General features: G+C 33.9%; 2 protein-coding genes and 1 pseudogene across 4 annotated transcripts; 2 read left to right on the top strand and 1 right to left on the bottom strand.

Moving 5' to 3' along the window:
• Positions 1 to 1,316: 1,316 nt before the first annotated feature.
• Positions 1,317 to 8,127, top strand: LOC111805871 (Chaperone DnaJ-domain superfamily protein). Of its 2 annotated transcripts, XM_023691143.2 has the most exons (6): positions 1,317 to 1,559; positions 1,824 to 1,881; positions 2,891 to 3,729; positions 4,776 to 4,889; positions 5,308 to 5,457; positions 7,689 to 8,127. In XM_023691143.2, the coding sequence occupies exons 3-6, from the start codon at positions 2,953 to 2,955 to the stop codon at positions 7,821 to 7,823; spliced, it is 1,176 nt and encodes a 391-aa protein (XP_023546911.1). In that variant the 5' UTR covers positions 1,317 to 1,559; positions 1,824 to 1,881; positions 2,891 to 2,952; the 3' UTR covers positions 7,824 to 8,127. The 2 variants fall into 2 exon arrangements, with proteins under 2 accessions (XP_023546911.1, XP_023546909.1); XM_023691141.2 differs by lacking the exon at positions 1,824 to 1,881 and having other exon boundaries at positions 1,319 to 1,559.
• Positions 8,128 to 9,034: 907 nt separating this feature from the next.
• Positions 9,035 to 11,876, bottom strand: LOC111806001 (truncated transcription factor CAULIFLOWER A-like; annotated as a pseudogene). The gene is made up of 7 exons (XR_015422886.1): positions 11,564 to 11,876; positions 10,460 to 10,609; positions 10,196 to 10,295; positions 10,039 to 10,080; positions 9,879 to 9,920; positions 9,421 to 9,538; positions 9,035 to 9,253 (listed from the first exon to the last, which is right to left on the bottom strand). The product of XR_015422886.1 is annotated as a truncated transcription factor CAULIFLOWER A-like (transcript).
• Positions 11,877 to 15,241: 3,365 nt separating this feature from the next.
• On the top strand, positions 15,242 to 16,666 carry LOC111805901 (protein BIG GRAIN 1-like E). The gene is made up of 3 exons (XM_023691187.2): positions 15,242 to 15,663; positions 15,747 to 16,062; positions 16,187 to 16,666. The coding sequence occupies exons 1-3, from the start codon at positions 15,310 to 15,312 to the stop codon at positions 16,597 to 16,599; spliced, it is 1,083 nt and encodes a 360-aa protein (XP_023546955.2). The 5' UTR covers positions 15,242 to 15,309; the 3' UTR covers positions 16,600 to 16,666.
• Positions 16,667 to 18,529: the final 1,863 nt, after the last annotated feature.

The raw sequence follows: 18,529 nt of genomic DNA, 5'->3' as shown, positions 1-18,529 counted from the left end.
TAAATTTTGAGAATAAAATAAAATATAGTAATAAAATAATTAAAATATAAATTAACTAAATAGGATTAATGTAAAAAATTTAATGTTTAGCGTTCAAATACGAAACAATCTACTAGCTAATACATACAAATAATCAAAATATAAATTAATTAAATTTTGAGAATAAAATAAAATATATTATTAAAATAATCAAAATATATACTAACTAAATAGGATTGATATCGAAAATTTAATTTTATGATATTTACCGCGTTTAAATAGGATACAAGGTACCCACTAATACCTACAAATAATCAAACTAACTAAATTTTGAGAATAAAATAAAATATATTACTAAAATAATTAAAATATAAATTAACTTAGACAATAAAATAAAATATACGGCTAATTAAATCATAACAAATAAAAAATATATATATACGTAAGATATATTCCATAACTAATATATTCTCTAAATATTTTGACTAATTCAAACTATCATTGATAGTTACTCTGTATTTTCTCTTTTTTTTTTACTGTACCGTAAATTAATTTTTTTTGTTTATTTTATTCTGCATTTTTTTTCATGAACTCAATCGATCATAATTAATTTTTTTAACGGATTTGTTAGAGTTGTTCCGATTCACAATTTTATTTTTTTAAATAAAATTAAAATGTTAATTCACAAAATATTTATCTATTTATTTGAAATATTTGATCAAAGAGGATGGAGAATAGATAATTCAAAAATTAATTATTATGAAATTAAATAAAAATATATTTATATAATTATATCAGTAAATATGTATAGTTTAAAATTATCAATAAATTCAGGTTGGTTCAGTTCAACCTAATAAATGGAAAATTTCACGGGATGAGAAATGAAATAATTGGCCGAGGATGGGGACGGAGAAGGTTTTCTCGTTTCTATCCCGCCCCTTAGACATCTCATTATATTGAACGTTCCTCAAGGGTAAAATTGTAATTTGGAGGAGTTGTAAGGTGCAAAATAAAGAAAAACGACACAACAGTGTATAAAATATAGTAATAGCTTAGAAGAAGAATGACCTAGGGTTTCCCGTTTCCTCGAGTTTTCATAATTTATGATTAATTATAATTGATATTCGTATAATGATTAATTGACCTAAACTTATTTCAGTAATGTTATTCTCAAACCTATTTTTTTCGACAGGTACGATCTCACTCACAAACAATTACCAACATTAAATCTGGTGTCGAATCGAATGTTTTTTAATATTTGATCGTCAATTTTTTATTTAGTAGACGATGATCTTTAAAGAATTTACGATCAAATATAAACGAATTTGGTATAAATTTAAATTAAACTGATTTAGGGTTGATAGTTCTTGGTTTTAATTTAAGAACAAAATCAGAGAATTTTCAACTCGGTCAAATTTTCAGATCACGTTCCACGGATGAGTTGATATTTGTCCCACCCACCGTTACCGGAGTTCAACCAAGAATTTACGAGATTCAATCTCTCTGTCGGCAACCCACCATCACTACCAGATCTTCTCTCCGTTGACGGCAGCTCTCTCTTTCTCTCTCCTCCAGTTCAGGTATGCGTATAGCTGAATTCCATACTTTCCAACTCTTCCTATTTTCTGTGTTGCTTATCTGACCTAATTTCTTGAATTTGTTTATTCTGCTTCAATCTGCGTCGACTTGTACATGTTTCTGTGTATGGATGTGAATCTCTTTTCGTTTGGTGTTTTTCCTTATCTATGGTCGTTGTTTGCGGATTCAACTTTTGATTCTTTCATTCTGTCGGTCTCTTTTCATTCTTTTTATGATTTCTATTTGCGTTTATACAATTATTCAAGGGGGAAAGAAAGCTTAAGGCGTCCGTTGGAATTGGATGGTGAAGTCCTCGATTCCAAGGTAGGATTACGTCGGTTTCCCGATTCCTAGTCACTGTTGGTTTAGGTTGCGGTTGCTAATTTCAAACAAATGGAGACTATAGGGGCTGAGAATTGCCAATTTCTAATGAATAAACGCGATGTTGAGGATGAAAGCTTATGATGATTATACTTCCATATACCTGGGAGTTTGGATAATTAACTTTGCAGATGATGTTTGGGGGAAACCATGTTATATAACATGCATTTATATTACTAGGGTTCTTATTAACGTTATGAAATATCATGTTCTCTATAAGACGGATGCCTTCTGCAGTATCCTTTTCCTATAAAATATAATGTTCTGATTAACTGTTCCTCTCACTTTGGACGTTATTCTTGTCCCTAGGTTTTAAGATTTTTCCACACATGATTTGTCTTGTTGTCCATAAATATTTATGTATAGGGAATCATAGTCTCTTTTGTAATGTTGGTGACTTTTGAAAACATTTACGTGTTACTTTGTTTCTTGTTCATGTTCACATGTGTATGATAATGAGTTAAGCTAAGCAATCTCATCCTTGGATGTCACAAAGGCAAGCATTTTGAATCCATTTTTGGAATTGTGTTTTTGGATGATAACCTATAACTTATGCATGTGTATTGCATAGCTTTTTTATGATTCTTTTATCAATAATTTTGAGCATTCAGCTTTTTCTCTGATGCATTTGTTTAGTAAGGACATGTCTTTCTTGTTTTAATGATAATTCCTTAGATAATTTCTTTCAGTTAAAGAGAAAGTTATAGTAAAGGACCTCTTTCTTAGAATACTTAGGAAATATAGGATGAAAAAATCAAGTCACTATTCATCATATTCCTTGTTTCATCCTGTAGTCTTTACCAAACAGAGAGAGAGAGAGATAGCATATATCCTGTTAACTTCTGGTTTTCGTGTTGTAGACCTTTGCATTTGGTGTTGAATCCCCTATTATGTTAAAAGTTTTTTCTTGTTTATAAATTTATTTTCCTTGGCTTATTTGTTTTTTTATCAGAAAAAGAGCTGTGTCTTGTATGCATAATGATGTGAAGGAGATGGAATTGATTTAGTGGAAACATGGCAAAGGGAAGTCATGAAAATGTTGCTTTCATAGATGTTGAGAATTATCGGTTGGATGATGTTATCATCATTGATGATACTGAATTTGTTACCAAGAAATTTCAAAGGCCCAAAGTATCAGCAAAAAGCAGAAAAAGTCCTCCGTGTATATATGTAGATGGTTGCAGCTCCGATGAGGATGCCTGCTCACCTTCAAGAACCTTTCCTTCGTCCTCTCAGCGGCATTTTGTAGAGTTAGATGGTCGACAAAGCCGAAAACAATATGCATTTTTTATGGGGAAGTGTAGGCGAGGCAACTGTGGGAAAGCACCAGTTAGAAATCATTTTGGTTTACATATCAGTTCCCACAGCAGTTCCTCAGATAGTGATAGTTCTGATTGTGAAGTTATGGAAGGGTCTTTTGAAAATCTCCGAAAACAGTGGGAAGAGGCTTCTCTGAGGAGAAAGCATGATGTTCGCCGTGCTTACTTCAGAGCAGATGACCAAGATAAGGCATCTGCTTCTCATCGTGTTGATTCTGATACCAATTTTGATGTAGAAAATCAAATGAAGCAGAAATCTGACGTACAAGCGTGTTCCAGTTCTAAAAATGCTGAAAATGGTGGCTGCTGTTTGTTGACTGGACCAAAGAGCAATTCAGCTGAAAATGGTTCTCTTACACCCTTCGCTGTGAAGGATCTAATTTGTGAACGGGAAAGGCTGAAGGAGACTGATGAATACAGGCGAGCAATGGAAGAAGAATGGACAACTAGGCAACAAGAGTTACAAATTCAGGTCTGGGTGTGAATTGACTCTCTTATATGAAATATAATTACATTTAGCTTACCAACTAAAGAAAATCTAACCATCAAGGGATTTGCTTGACAGAGTTTGATGCAGTGTATTATTATAATTTTAATTGATTTAGTTAGTTTTTAGCTGCTGAATGATTTTTAGTTAGCTTGTCTGGTAATTGGTTAGTTGGTTGTTAGTAAGTGGTTTACATATTCGACTAGTATCCTCTGAAATAGTGGGTTAGTCACTTGTATATTAGGATGACTTTTGAATAATAATAAAAACTCGTGGTTGAGAATTCATGGGGTTTAGGCTCTTTGATTTTGGGTTACATTAGCTTTACATTTGGAAGACGAGTGTTCCCTGCACCAATAAACAGAACATGGAGAAGAAAAATTATTTTTCGTGATATTAGATAATTTATCAATCAGCTGTTTGGGTTAGGACTCAATCTGAAGTTTATGTCGTCGAGGATAACTTGGAGTATTTTATCTATGCATGGAAGGAAAATTGGATAACAAGTTATGCAGAAGAGGCTACATTAATCCATTGATTAACTTCAAAATCTTGTGTCAATTGTTAAGGACACGTTGCCGCATCCATCCTCTAAAGGCTTCCCTTTGCTTTGAACAACTTCCTACCTGACCAACCTCTAGATTTGGCATTTTCCTAATTGTAACAACAGTAAGTGATCTGGATATGTTAATAGGTTGAATTAGGATGAGATCCTGAAATATCATTTATGCCAGCATGAGTATGTTATCTTTTGGCCCTACTTGGAAGTTGAGTAGAAAAAACTGTCTTTTAGTGAAAAGATGATTGTAACTATTTATTAAAATAAATTTCCCCTTATTTTGTTCTCATAGATGTTTTTTTCTTTCTAGAACTAAGTTAACATTCTTGAGAAAGTAGGCTCGTGAATTTTGATTTCAAGTGCATAGCCATACTATGTTTTCTAAGGAATAAGAACAGCTGTCAAAACCAGTTCTCGTTATGGAGAAAATTTCCCAAAATAGCTCCTAAATTTTACCCCCACTGTTTTACAGGCTGAAGAAGCACAAAGATTACGTCGAAAAAGAAAAGCGGATAGAATGCGGCTATTAGACATGCAAAAAAGGCAAATGAAACGTTTGGAAGAAGTGAGAGAGACACAAAAGAAGGTATATTATGTATACTCGTTCAATTTTCCTGCTCTTTAGCTTTTTGATTTCTGACTAGACCTTAATCGTCATGCAACGTTTTTGGTTTCGGGATAGACTTTAACCATCATGCAAAGTTGGGTGGTGGAAGTGTTCTGTTTTCCCCCCTAAAGGATACCTCTGGTTTTGGGGATGTTATTTCAAATTCACGATTCTTAAAAATCTATGGAACTGAATTAGCGTGATAGGACGCCCAATTGATTTGGTCCAGATTGGTTTTGTCTGTTTGTCATCTGTTATTTTTCCTTCCTAAACAACATTTCATGGTGGTTGTCTATAATCAAGCTAGGGCAACCTGATTATATATATACCTATCAGAATTCAAGACAGTTTGTTAGAGGATGCTTTCTTTCTCATTTAACATTTTTGGTTATTTCAGGATGAGGAAAATATAAACTTGAAGGAACAACTTCGTGTGAATGTGAGAAAAGAGCTTAGTAAGTTGGAAATGAACTGCACCGATATGGCCTCCTTGTTACGCGGCTTGGGAATTCAAGTTGGAAGCGGTTTACATCCTTCGTCACAAGAGGTATGCTTTATAATTTGTTCTTTAGTCAGTACAAACATCATCAGTGAGTATTTCATTTTTTCAATATACAAAATATCGTCAACATTATGCTCAATGCATATTAGTATTTTTGTGTGAGTTTTGTTTACTTGGGGGGTAAGTGTGTTCCCATCTTCTCAACTTAGTAGAATCAGCTTTCCATATTCCATTCCTTGGTGAAGCAAATAATGGAACTCAAATCCCAAATATAAGAAGGGCATATGCTGTAAATGGTTTTAGATCAATCAACCTGGTAAATAGATTGGGTAGAAAAAGCTCAATTTCATGGTTTCTTTCAATCGAGCGGACTCGACATGGGAAAGACAAATAGTAGCGGATCTGATTCTTATTGCCAATGGGATGGTGGAAAAAGAAAGAAGTGATTGTTTTTTAATACACAATCTTGAATGGAGACTTTCTTGTAGATCTATTCATCATATGGTCAAAGGCAAACTCAGTTTGAGGAAGAGTAAGATGCCATTGCTTAGGTTTGTTTCCCACCAAACATCAAATTAGATTGTCCAAGTTGCGATTTGTAACCTCCATTTGGTTGTCAATTTGAGGATGATTGGTTATGGTTGGCGGGGGATTATAACATAGTTAGGAGTTCTCAGTAGAAGGTTTCATGGGAAGGGAAAAACTAGATTTGTGAGACTGTTTAACACATTCATGTAAGACTGCGGTCTTTTTGGTTCTCCTTTAGGAAATGGATGTTTTACTCGGGTATAATCGTAGAGATCGAAGCAGGATCCACATATTTCTTTTATCCAAGGGGTGGATGGATGCTTTCCTTAATGCTAGACCATCTTCAGGTCCTAGAGTCATGTCCGACCATTGGATGTTCCTGGATTCTGTGTCCCCCAGTGGGGCCTCTGCCGTTTCAAGTTCAAAAATATGTGGCATGGGTCTTCCTTCCTTCAAGTCCTCTCTCCCTTTTGTGGTGACAATAAGAGGGAGACAATGAGTTGGAGACAAAAAGCCAAGGTAAGTTGGGTTAAGGATGGGGATGCCAACTCCACCTACACATTCTGGAGGGCATGGATTCATAGCATTGATCTCAATTTGATTTCATAATATCTCAATGATGTAGATTACCGCCTTAAATATTAGGATGCATCCGTGGTCAAACACGCACACAATGGCAACTTAAGCAAACATAAGTTGCGGATCAAAACAAAGGAAGACAGGACAGGGCAGGGCAGTAACTTCGTATATAGTTCCAGTTTGGAGTTCCTGCCTGTAGTTTGGAAAGGAAAGGATTTGGGAGTATGGGCTAAGTGGATCAAAATTCGCTGCATTCCAGGCATCATTTTTTTTTTTTTTTTTTTTTTTGAGATCTCAAGGGAAAATCTAGAAAAAGTATATTATCATCAAGGAGTTCTCTATCCATGTTTGTATTTGCTGTTATGCACAATGGCTAAAGGATGACTCATTGAGTAGATGGTGGACTATCTCTCGAGGGTTTTTTTTTTTTTTTTTCTTATAGCCTCTCAAGGGAAAATCTAGAATAAGTTGAGTTAGAGCCAACTCGACCTCTCTAAGAACATGGGCAAGCAAGTGCAAAGGAAACCTCAGCTTATTCTTGAACAAGTCAGGATAAAGGTCAGCCCAACTCCGTGGGAATCGTTGATATGCTTGACTTTATTTGAAAGGCTCATTAGAATATTTTGCCTAGAGGCGATCTAGTTCACACTTCAGTCCTGACGGGATCGGGTCGATCCTGCACTGAGGGAGTTATAAACTCTAGAAGTTCTAGCCATTTCAGGAAATTTAAAAATTGCCCCAGCGAGAAGCCACAATTTGTTCATACTGGCATGGGTTGACAGCAGCTCGGTAGAAAATGAACGCTCGAGTGAGAGTCCGCCCAATCTCCTATATGGACATGCGTTTGAGCCTTGACCCTTCACACAATTAGGTGGAAGTCAAGTGTTGTAAAAAATGACCCTAGTCAAGCACGAGCTTGGTCATCTGTCCGACTTGACTGGTTGCTGAAAGGCAAAGCTTGAGCTTACTTATAGGCTATAATCTTTATAGATGTAATATGGAAATCAAAGAATCCTCAATCTTCTAACTTCTGTGATCAAAGATTCTTAACTTCACAAACAATTCCTATTAGCTGATTCAAATCACCATTGTCGTCGACATTATATAACCGATTAGCAGCACAGCTATTGCAAGTGAAATTTAGTGTGACTCCTTTTCTTATCGTTCAGGTGCAAGCAGCATATAAAAGGGCGTTGCTCAAGTTTCATCCCGATCGAGTATCCAGCACAGACATACGCCAACTCGTCGAGGCTGAGGAAAAATTTAAACTTATTTCTCACATGAAGAAAACATTTATGTGGTAACCAAGTAGTCATTGTTCTTATTTTCCTGCATGTTCATATTAATTTGATATTGGTCAGGCAAATGTTACATATTCTTGTTGCCCTTTTTAGTTCGCAAAAGGCATATCATATCATCCATAGGTAGGTCTCGTATACATGTTATTTATTATTATAACTATTACTATTTTCTCAAGAATAATCTTAGGAATTGACAAGAAGCTGCTGATAGTTTATGTCGGAAGACTCGATATGTCATTAGTTGGTATTCTACTTGGTTATTTTAAGCTCATACGAAATACGATCAAATTGAATTGTTGTTGGCTTTTTTCCTCCGTTGTTGGTTCGGTTTCTTTGTGATTGTACGAAAATCCTCATCTTTCACCTTCAAATCGAACGAGAAATTGTTATCCTTGCATAGCTCACGGGCTGCTCCGTTAGCTTCATGTTTTATCTGCTTTCTTCTTTCACCACTTTCGTGTTCCCAATCCCGATCAATAGTAGTTTCTTCCCACTAACAAAGCTGTGGAAGTAGTAACAAGAGGTTGCAACAATTAATCTCAGGCAAACCAAAAGAGCATGAAGAAAAGAAACCAAAAGAATATGCATAACATATCTAGAGCGTCTGAGAACGTAAGCAAGCATATAGTTATTTGGGCCGAATTTTAGTGGCCCAAGCGATAGCTTAGAACCAAGCCCAGCCCATTTGTTTTTGGTATTTAAGCACGTGTTTAGAATTTACACAAACTATAAATATTTAATATAAATCGATGACACGTGTTTTTTTCTCACAAAAATATGTAATAAATAATCATGATGAATTATAATTTATGGAGGATAACCTTTCCATTTTGATTTTACCCTTGATTTATTTATTTATTTATTTATAAAGTTTTGTAAATTCCTATTTTGTCTTTCCCTTTAATAATCATCTACTCAATTAAATATAAATAGCGTTCCATTCCATTTGGATAGCTAACTCTGCCATTGAGTTTATAAAAGAAAATCAGTAAATTAGGTCTTAGAGAATTCAACTTTCGTTCTGAACTCATAAACAATATGAGCTCGAGGTTTCTTCCGTAACTCCAAAAACTTCTTTATAGTGGTTGTATTTCATGTCTCATTTCATAAAGAACCTCAAAATGGCTCCATGTTGAATCAACATTTAGTGGATTTACTCGAACTTGACTTTCGTAACTTGCTAAAAGACGATCTTTCTTTACCAACCGACAAAATTCAACAATATTAAACCTTTTCATATTTGTAACCCTAAAAGCCCTACCTTTTACACAAACCACTTTCTTTAGAACAAAACCCTTTCCATTATTAAGCTACCCACATCCTCATCTTCTTCTTCCTCCTCCCCGCTCGAGTCTCAATTACTAATCTAATCGTCCCTGAAAAAGTTCCCGACATGCAACAGGATTCATTGGCGACCATCAAAACTTGCAAGCCTGTTGATTCAAACAATGCACAGATAACATGAAACGTAAGCATTGACCTAACGTTATTTCATAATGAGTTCGAGAAGACACGCCCATTCCGCTTCAAAAAAAGCACTTTTTTTCACCATTTCACAAAGAAAAAGACATGGAAGCCATTGGGTTTGGTTGATAATTACCCAATGTTTAGAGAGGGCTGATGAGGAGCTGATTGGTACAAGAAAGACAATGCATTGTAGCAATGGTGTTGCTGCTCTTCCCATTCTGCCATTGTACACTCTTCTCCTTCTCCTTGATCTTATTTTCCTCACAAATTCATAAATAAAAATGTAATTATAATCACAATTACTCGTAAACTATCACTAAACTCAAAAGCTTAATCTAACAGATTATGTTTATCGCTAATCTTTTCCCTTCCGTTCACCCATTCACCTATCGGGTTCAAAATTTTGTATATAATACCCGAACATCCGCTATCGTTAAAATGAACCCAAGAGAAAATAAAATTACACAATTCCAAATATAAAATATCCCATTTCATGACTTTTTTTTTTCTTTCGAAGATCTCGTGTTTCGAAATAAATAAAAATCGATCGATTATTCTTAGAATCGCTTATAAAAAGTACTTAAAACTCACCTCCTTTGCCAGTAGGGAATTTTGCTCCTGTATTGTTCTTTCCTATATATATATATATATATCAAAGAAAATAAATAAATCAATGAAATAATAATAATAATAATAATAATTAATTAATTAATTAACTGTTTTTAAAAATGGGAAAATAAGGAGGATTTGCCTTTCTTTGAAGTGTAGAGATGGAATCACATATTAGTTGGTTCTGAAAAATAATCCAATAAATATATAAATAATTAATCAATAATTAAAAATAATAATTAAAAAAAAAAAAAAAAACAAATCCAAACAAAAACATCGGACAATACGAACAGCCCTACTTTTCTGGATCGAACATGTTTCAGTGCTGTGTCCATTTGTTGTTCCAAGTTATGCAGTTCTTTGACGCTCAATGAATCCAAATCTTCTCCCATGTAATGACTGAAATCACCAAAAAAAAGAAAAACCCTTTTGAAAGCTTTGAAATTCGATGCGATTTGATGACGGGTATTAAATTCGTTGGCATCTCGATATCATAAAAACTGTTGCTAATGAATACGAAAATCTATCGGTGTCGACGTTTAAGACATTGGTATATAACGTACCTGTTGTTTCGTTGTAAGAGTTCGATTTTTGACTTGAGTCGGTGATACTCGAGTGTCAAATCTTCATGAGAAAATTTCGATACAGAAGCTGCGGTTTGCTGCTTACCTACGAAAGAATATCTCTCGTATCGTTCGAGTATTTTCTCCATGCTGCAACATGAAGTTCATAATCGTATAATTAATCTTCATGACGACTTACTTACTATGGCTCACACATTTCTTAAAAAAAAAAAACATTTGAATTTTAATTGAATTCCAAAAATACCTAAACAAAACCCTAATTTTCAATTTCAAACCATGTAGATCTCAATCCCTAAACCCTAAAAACTCGATCCGATTAAATCACCACCAACCCCAAAAGTTAAACCCACGTAATCAAACCACCACCAAACCCAAAAGTTTAAACCCATGTACAGTTATTCATTTCCGATCAAACTACCACCAACCTCAAAAGTCAAACCCACGTATGGTTATTCATTTCCGATAAACCACCACCAAACCCAAAAGTTTAAACCCACATACGGTTATTCATTTCCGATCAAACCATCCCCAAACCCAAAAGTTTAAACCCACGTACGGTTATTCATTTCCGATAAAACCACCACCAAACTCAAAAGTCAAACCCACATACGGTTATTCATTTCCAATCAAACCACCACCAAACCCAAAAGTTTGAACCCACATACAATTATTCATACCCGATCAAATCACCACCAAACCCAAAAGTTTAAACCCATGTACGGTTATTCATTTCCGATCAAACCACCACCAAACTCAAAAGTCAAACCCATGTACGGTTATTCATTTCCGATCAAATCACCACCAAACCCAAAAGTTTAAACCCACATACGACTATTCATTTCCAATCAAACCACCACCAAATCCAAAAGTTTAAACCCACATACAATTATTCATACTCGATCAAATCACCACCAAACCCAAAAGCTAAACCCTTCATTTCCGATCAAACCACCACCAAACCCAAAAGCTAAACCCACGTACGACTATTCATTTCCGATCAAACCACCCCAAAATCAAAATTACAAGTAGATTCATGGGCATCTAAATAAGAAAAAGAAAAGAAAGAGCAACAAAAATGGCGACCTTGAATGAGAAGAGTATTCAAAAAGCTTCCCTTTGTGGGAGAAGAGAATCAAACCAACTTCAGCATCACACAGAACAGAGATCTCATGAGCCTTCTTCACCAAACCACCTTTCCTCTTCGAGAAGCTCACCTCCCTGTTTATTTTGTTCTCAATCCTTCTCAGCTCAACCCTACCTCTTCCCATCCCTTTTTTTTTTTTTTTTTTTTTTTAATTTAAAAATAAAATTCAAGAAAAACCCAGTTCCCAAAATACCCTCAAGAATTTAAAAAAAAAAAAAAAAAAAAAATCCGATAATCACAAGGAGAGAAAGAAAATGGGTCTGATTAGGTTATATGGGATATGGTGGCAGTTCTTTCTTATATAGGAAACAAAACCGGTTTTTTTTCCCCTTCCAAGAAGTGGTTTTTTCAAAAGCGGTTTTCTAAAGAGTGGTTTTTGGAGATGAGCTGTCGAGAGCTGATTGGCTAAAAAAAAACCCGTTCTATTTATTTATTTATTTTTAAATTTTTATTATTATGGAGAGTGACGTTTATTTATGGCTTGCGTTGACGGCGTCTGTACATGCAATAAGACCTACGCCACGTAAACCATAATAATGGATAACCCCTTTTATAAGGGTCAATAATATATATATATATATATATATATATATATATATATATATATATATATATATATATATATATTTATTTATTTAAAGAACGGATGAAAAATCGAACGTGAGATCTCACGTCGGTTGGAGAGTTAATGTGAAAACCTCTCGGTAGTATATGCATTTTAAAACTGTAAATGTGACAGAGATACGTAACGGGCCAAATCTAGTAACGATGGGTTTTAGTTGTTATAAATGGTATTAGAGCCAGATACCGGGTAGTGTGCCAACGAGGTCGCTGAGCTCTTAAGTGGGTGGATTGTAAAATCTTACATCAGCTTGAAAGAGAAACGGTGTAACAACCTCTTCATAATAAACATGTTTTAAAATTGCGAGACAGACGACTACCTGTAATAAGCTAAAACAAACAATATCTATTAGTACCGACGTCTCAACTTTATAGAAATATCAGTAAAAATATCGATGTTGATAAATATTTATGAAAAAGAATAAAAAATATTTTGCTTTTTTTTGGAATATGTTAAAATATAGAAATTATTTAATATGATAAGGGCATTAAATGTGGGATATGAAAGCATAATTTATTAATTTTTAGATAAAATGTTGGATAAAAAGTATTTAAAAATATTCTATAATTAAAATACTATAAAATAAGAAAATAAAGACAAAAAAAATAGTCTCTACATTATTATATGATCATAACCCTAAGTCTATAAATACCAGGACTATATAATAAATACACCATGCCCTAAATATGGTGGAACCAATATTATTGTACCATATTAAATAATGCCTTGGATCCTTGAATTATTGTTGAAGGGTTTGACTATATTTATAGTAAAAAATATGAATTGCAACTTATTCATTTATAAGGTTATATTTGGGTTTTCACGTCTCCACATTCTTTGGGAACTCAACAATCTCGCTAACACTATACTCGGTGTCTGGCTCTGACCATTTGTAATAGTTCAAGCCCACCGCTAGTAGATATTGTTCGCTTTGACTCGTTACGTATCGTCGTTAGCTTCACGATTTTAAAACGTGTCTGCAAGATTGAGATTTTTACATATTTATAGTGAATATTTAGTTCTCTTCTCCGACCAATGTGAAATCTCATAGAACTAGAGAAAAAAATATTTCCAATATGAATATAGCTCAACTGATATAAAAGCATATAAATTAATATTAAATTTAAATTTTAAAAATTTTTAAAATCTCAATAATCAAATAAAAATTATATTCAATTTTGAAAATCTAAAAACCAAATAAAGATTAAGTTCGAGTATTTAATTTAATTTAATATTTTCAATATATTATTTTTTAATTTTATGTTAGATAAATGTTTGACATTAATTATATTGCCCTCTCCGTAGTCCTATTTATTAATAAATATAAATTTGAAATTTCAATTAAACTAAATGTATAAAATAAAAAAAATAAAAAAAAAAAACTTGTAATTTAATAAAAAAAATAAAAAAAAAAGCATGGTACGTTTGTTAATACGTCGAGGAATGAGGGCAAAAAGGTAAAAGAGGAAAGATCAGAAATGAGAAAGAAAACGTGTCGAGAGATGATTGGCTAATCGTCTAAGACGCTTTTGTATGAGAAAGGCAGGCCCCGCTGACATCAGAAGCCTATGCTCCACTCCAGCTGTCATTACAACTTGACACGTAGATCAACTCCCTAAATAATTATTTATAAATCAAAACAATTTTTTATTATTTTATTCCGTATATATATATATATATATTATTAATTTCATAGGAAAAAACTATCAATTTTACATAAATATCGATAAAAATGTTGATGGAAATTTTTGAAAATAAAAATAAAATCATAAAAATATTAAAATTTAAAATTAAATATTTTACATTTTTAAAAATAAGTTTAATGTCAAAATTTATATTATATTGCCATTTAAAAAAAAAAAAAAAAACTATTTTTCATTCACTAACATGCTACCTTTTAAAAGGCCATGATTTATGTTTGTGTGGGCCTCTTTCGAAAGCCCAATTCCAAAGCTTAGCCCAATAGCGTAATAAGTTTTGGGCCTCAGCTTCATTAACAAGGCCCAAAAGAATAATTATCATTTTTTAATATCAAGATTAATTATACTTAAAAAAAATATTTTTTTAACCCTTAAAAAGTGATTTTAAGATAATGACGGGTGCACGGTACTAAATGAGTGTCTTACGTGCTCATTTAATCATGTGGGTAAGTCATCGACCATCTTTTAGGGTATAATTTTCACTTGACTTGTTCACAGACAAAAATACTAGATATCGTACATTTGAATCGTTGATATTTTTAGGTTAAAATATCATTTTAGTCCTTAATTAGAAAATGATGAATTTGCCCTCAAATACTAAGTTCCATCGAAATTTACTATTGGGATGGAAGATCGAGACCTTAACATTGACGAACAGTAATAAATACTTTATCCACTGAACATATTCAGATAAGCAATAATATCTTTTAAGAATATCTAAGAATAATATCTCGGGTTTGATATCGACACGTCTATACACGATACAATTCTATGGTGGGAAGAGATTGAGAGTGATGGGCAAGGGCATATGGTAGGGCACTAGGGTTAAGAGGTTGCTTGGGGTAAAATCCAAATATAAATAAACCCTAATGAAAATTCAAAAGAAAACTCAAAAAAGAGCTCACAACCAAATGACCCACTAAAGAGGAGCACCAAAATATGAATGGGGCCACCCTACAAACACACAACTTTCCTTTTCATTAAAGACATCCAACCCTAATTAAATAATCTTAAAATAACGGCACTTTTCTCGATGTTTGGTTGGATCGATTTAGCTTCTTAACCCGATCAGATATGATGACCAGTATATAATATTTTGTCTTGTAGTGGCTGGTTTCGCTCTCGTGGATTAAAAAATCAGGTTTGACTAGTCAAAAGATTTTAAAATCAATACTTATTCTGTGATGTCGGAATACGTATCGTCCCCATGTACCCCGTTTGAAAAAAACCGAGACCCACTAATAGAATCCGAGGTAGCAAAACCCTAAACCATTTGTTCGTGTATAAGGGCAAAGGGAAGGTTGTTTTTGACCCTTCCCCACATTCATCTATGCTTCCTAAAGCATAATTTCCTTTCATTTTCATGTGGGTCTTCCTCTTAATTCATTTCCATTTCTCACACTCTACAATATCTCCCAAGATCCCTCTTATGTCCTTCAATTCTTCCATATATATAGCTTTTTACATTAAGTTTTGCACAAGAAGATCGCCCTTCGGAAGAACAAAGATGTCGCTCTCGAGCTCGGAGATGATCAATAAGAAGATGTTCCACCATAGGAGAGCTTCGAAGGAGCTCGAGGTATTCGAAGCTGCTCGATATTTCTCCGATTACAATGAAACTTCGGCGACGATGAACGGTTTCGGCGCAAAGTTTACTCCGAAAGTGAAGAAGAAAGACAAAGGATGGATCAAAGGGAGAATCAGCTTAGACATGCAGGTTTTCGATCTTAATATTGAAGTTCGAGTCGCATTATTGAAGTTCGAGCGTAAATTTAACCATGTTTTTTTTTTCCGACATAGGTGAAGAACATCCTTAATCTCCCCGAACATTTCCCCCAACATTCTTACAATGTTGAAAAACATGTTACAAAGGAGAAGAAGTACAAACAACCAAGCTCACCTGGTGGGAGACTAGCAAGCTTTCTAAACTCTCTCTTTAGCCATTCAAGTTCGAAGAAGAAGAAGTCGAAACTTTTTGCACAATCCGTGGAAGACATAGCGGAAGACGAAAGCCGAACGTCGAAGAGAAGGATTAGCATCAGCCATTTTCGATCCTCGAACGCGGCTGCAACGGATGCTAAGTTCATCTATTCTTCGTCTCCGGGCAATAATTCAGGTAAACCCCGAATCAACTTAACCTAAATTTATATATATATATATATATATATATATATATATATATATATATATATATATATATATATATATTCTAATCATTTATTCATATTCTTAACAAATAGGTTTCAGAACACCACCTCCGCACGTTCAAACCCCGACAAAGAGCTACAAGGAACTATTGTCGTTTTCGAAGTTCACCCGACACGTAAAATCAGCAGAGACGTTGGAGAAACGGGCTTCGAAACAAAAGAAGAAGAATTTGAGTAATTGTTCTTCAGAAAAAGATAGGGTTTGGGTTGAAAAACCATTGGGAGATGAAGAAATGAAGAAAAAATTGAAGAAATTTGAGCATGATATTAATATTATTGATGATATTGATGATATTGATGATGGTGGAGAAACAGATTCCAGCTCAGATTTGTTTGAATTACAGATCTATGATTTGGATTATTACTCAAATGGGTTGCCTGTTTATGAATCTACTGATATTGATAGCATCAAGAGAAGAAATTCAATCTCTAATGGTGTTTGTTGAGATGTAAGAAGAACAAACTTGGTCTTTAATGAAGTTTTGTAATTGAAAAAATTTCAACTTTTCGATCTATCGTTTGATTTTCCGTTGTTGTTTATACTTAGAAAGTATCTCGTAGACCAATTAGAGATCGGAATCCCGTTCCAGGTACACTGCCCTGAAAACGATAGGTCTCGTTCAAAAGATACTTAAGTTGATGTGTGTGAGAAATCCCACATCGGTTGGAGAGAGGAATGAAGTATTACTTATAAGGGTGTGGAAACCTCTTTAAAACTTTGAGGAAACCCAGAAGGGAAAGTCTAAAGAGGAGAAATGGTATCAGAGGCAAACCCCGAGCAGTGTGTCAGCGAGGACGTTGGGCCCCTAAGGGGTGGATTGTGAGATCCCACATTGGTTGGATAGAGGAACGAAGTATTACTTAAGGGTGTGGAAACAAACTTGAGGGAAACCCAGAAGGGAAAACCTAAAGAGGACAAATGGTATCAGAGACAGACCCCGGATGGTGTGCCAGCGAAGACGTTGGGCCCCCAAGGGGGTGGATTGTGAGATCCCACATTGTTTGGAGAGGGGAACGAATCATTTCTTACAAGGGTGTGAAAATCTCCAAAAAGAACAATACCTGCTAACGGTGGGTTTGGGTTTGAGTTGTTACAATGTGTCCCAATCAATATGCTCGATGATAATACTGTCATTGTTGATACCCAAGTTGAAGTTAAGAGCTAAAATTGATACTCACAAATCTCTTCTTTTTGAGTTGCTCGTGAGCGGTTAAGTACCCGTCTCATAACAGTAGTCGTGCAAAAGGATTGATTTTTCACCTATCGAGCGTTCGGGAGTCGTACCAGCTCTATGGAAAACGCTTTTGAAAAAGACAATGTGGGGAAAGAATCTAGTCTACAACATAAGTAAAATATATTTGAAAATCAAATGAATAAATTAAAAGATTAAAGTGTGGGCTATAATCTTATGCTATTGTCTCTCTACTAGCACCACAAATCTTAGTCTTTTGGACCTTTTGTCCCTCTACTCACGAGTCACACCCTACATTTTTATTTTTAACTTTAAATTCGTGGGACATCTCAAATCAAATTAATAAAAATGTGGGTCACCCGAGCCACCAATCTCGAGAAAAAGAATATTTATCAATTATCGCTCGGGTATCATGAGATTCCACATCTGTAGGAGAGAGGAGAGAAAAGTTTCTTATATAAGAGCGATACGTAGGGCTAAAGCATACAATATCTACTAACGGTGAGCTTGAGTTGGTACAAATGGTATCAGAGCCAGTCACCGGTACCAGTGAGGATGTTGGTCCTTTAAGAGAGTGGATTGTGAAATTCCACATTGGTTGAAGAGGAGAACGAAACATTCCTTAAGAAGGTGTGGAAACTTCTTCATAACAGACATGTTTTAAAATCGTGAGACTGACGATAATAAGTAACGAGCTAAAACGAATAATATCTACTAGCGATGACTTGAACTGTTATGGATATGCTCATTTTTTACTTTACAAATTTAACTTGAAATTCGGGTAATAAACTGAGAATTTGAAGTTTTTTTTTTTTATTTTTTTTTATAATATTATAATTTAAATAACATATTATGTTTTGTTTACTTTAAATAATTAAATAAAAATACTATGAATTTTTTTATTAAAAAAAAATATTGTTTCAAACAAAATCTAATTTTAGTTTATTAACAATAAATTATAAAAAAAATAAAAATAAAAATAAAATGAAATGAGATAACCTTTTGTCATGGATTAAATATAAAAAATTAATTAAAAATATATTTAATTATCCAATTTTTATGGTCCAAAAAGTTATTATTGGAATTATGAAATCCAACACAAAAGCATATGCATAGAAAAATGTAATTCCGTACAAAATTATATAATTTCATTTATTTTTACTTTTTTTAACCTTAAACACAA

The sequence above is a fragment of the Cucurbita pepo genome, chromosome 11 (genome assembly GCF_057944985.1).
Source record: "Cucurbita pepo subsp. pepo isolate OVF chromosome 11, ASM5794498v1, whole genome shotgun sequence".
Lineage (NCBI taxonomy): Eukaryota > Viridiplantae > Streptophyta > Magnoliopsida > Cucurbitales > Cucurbitaceae > Cucurbita > Cucurbita pepo.
Note: the sequence above shows the minus strand (reverse complement) of the source record. Positions and strands in the feature narration are given on the sequence as shown.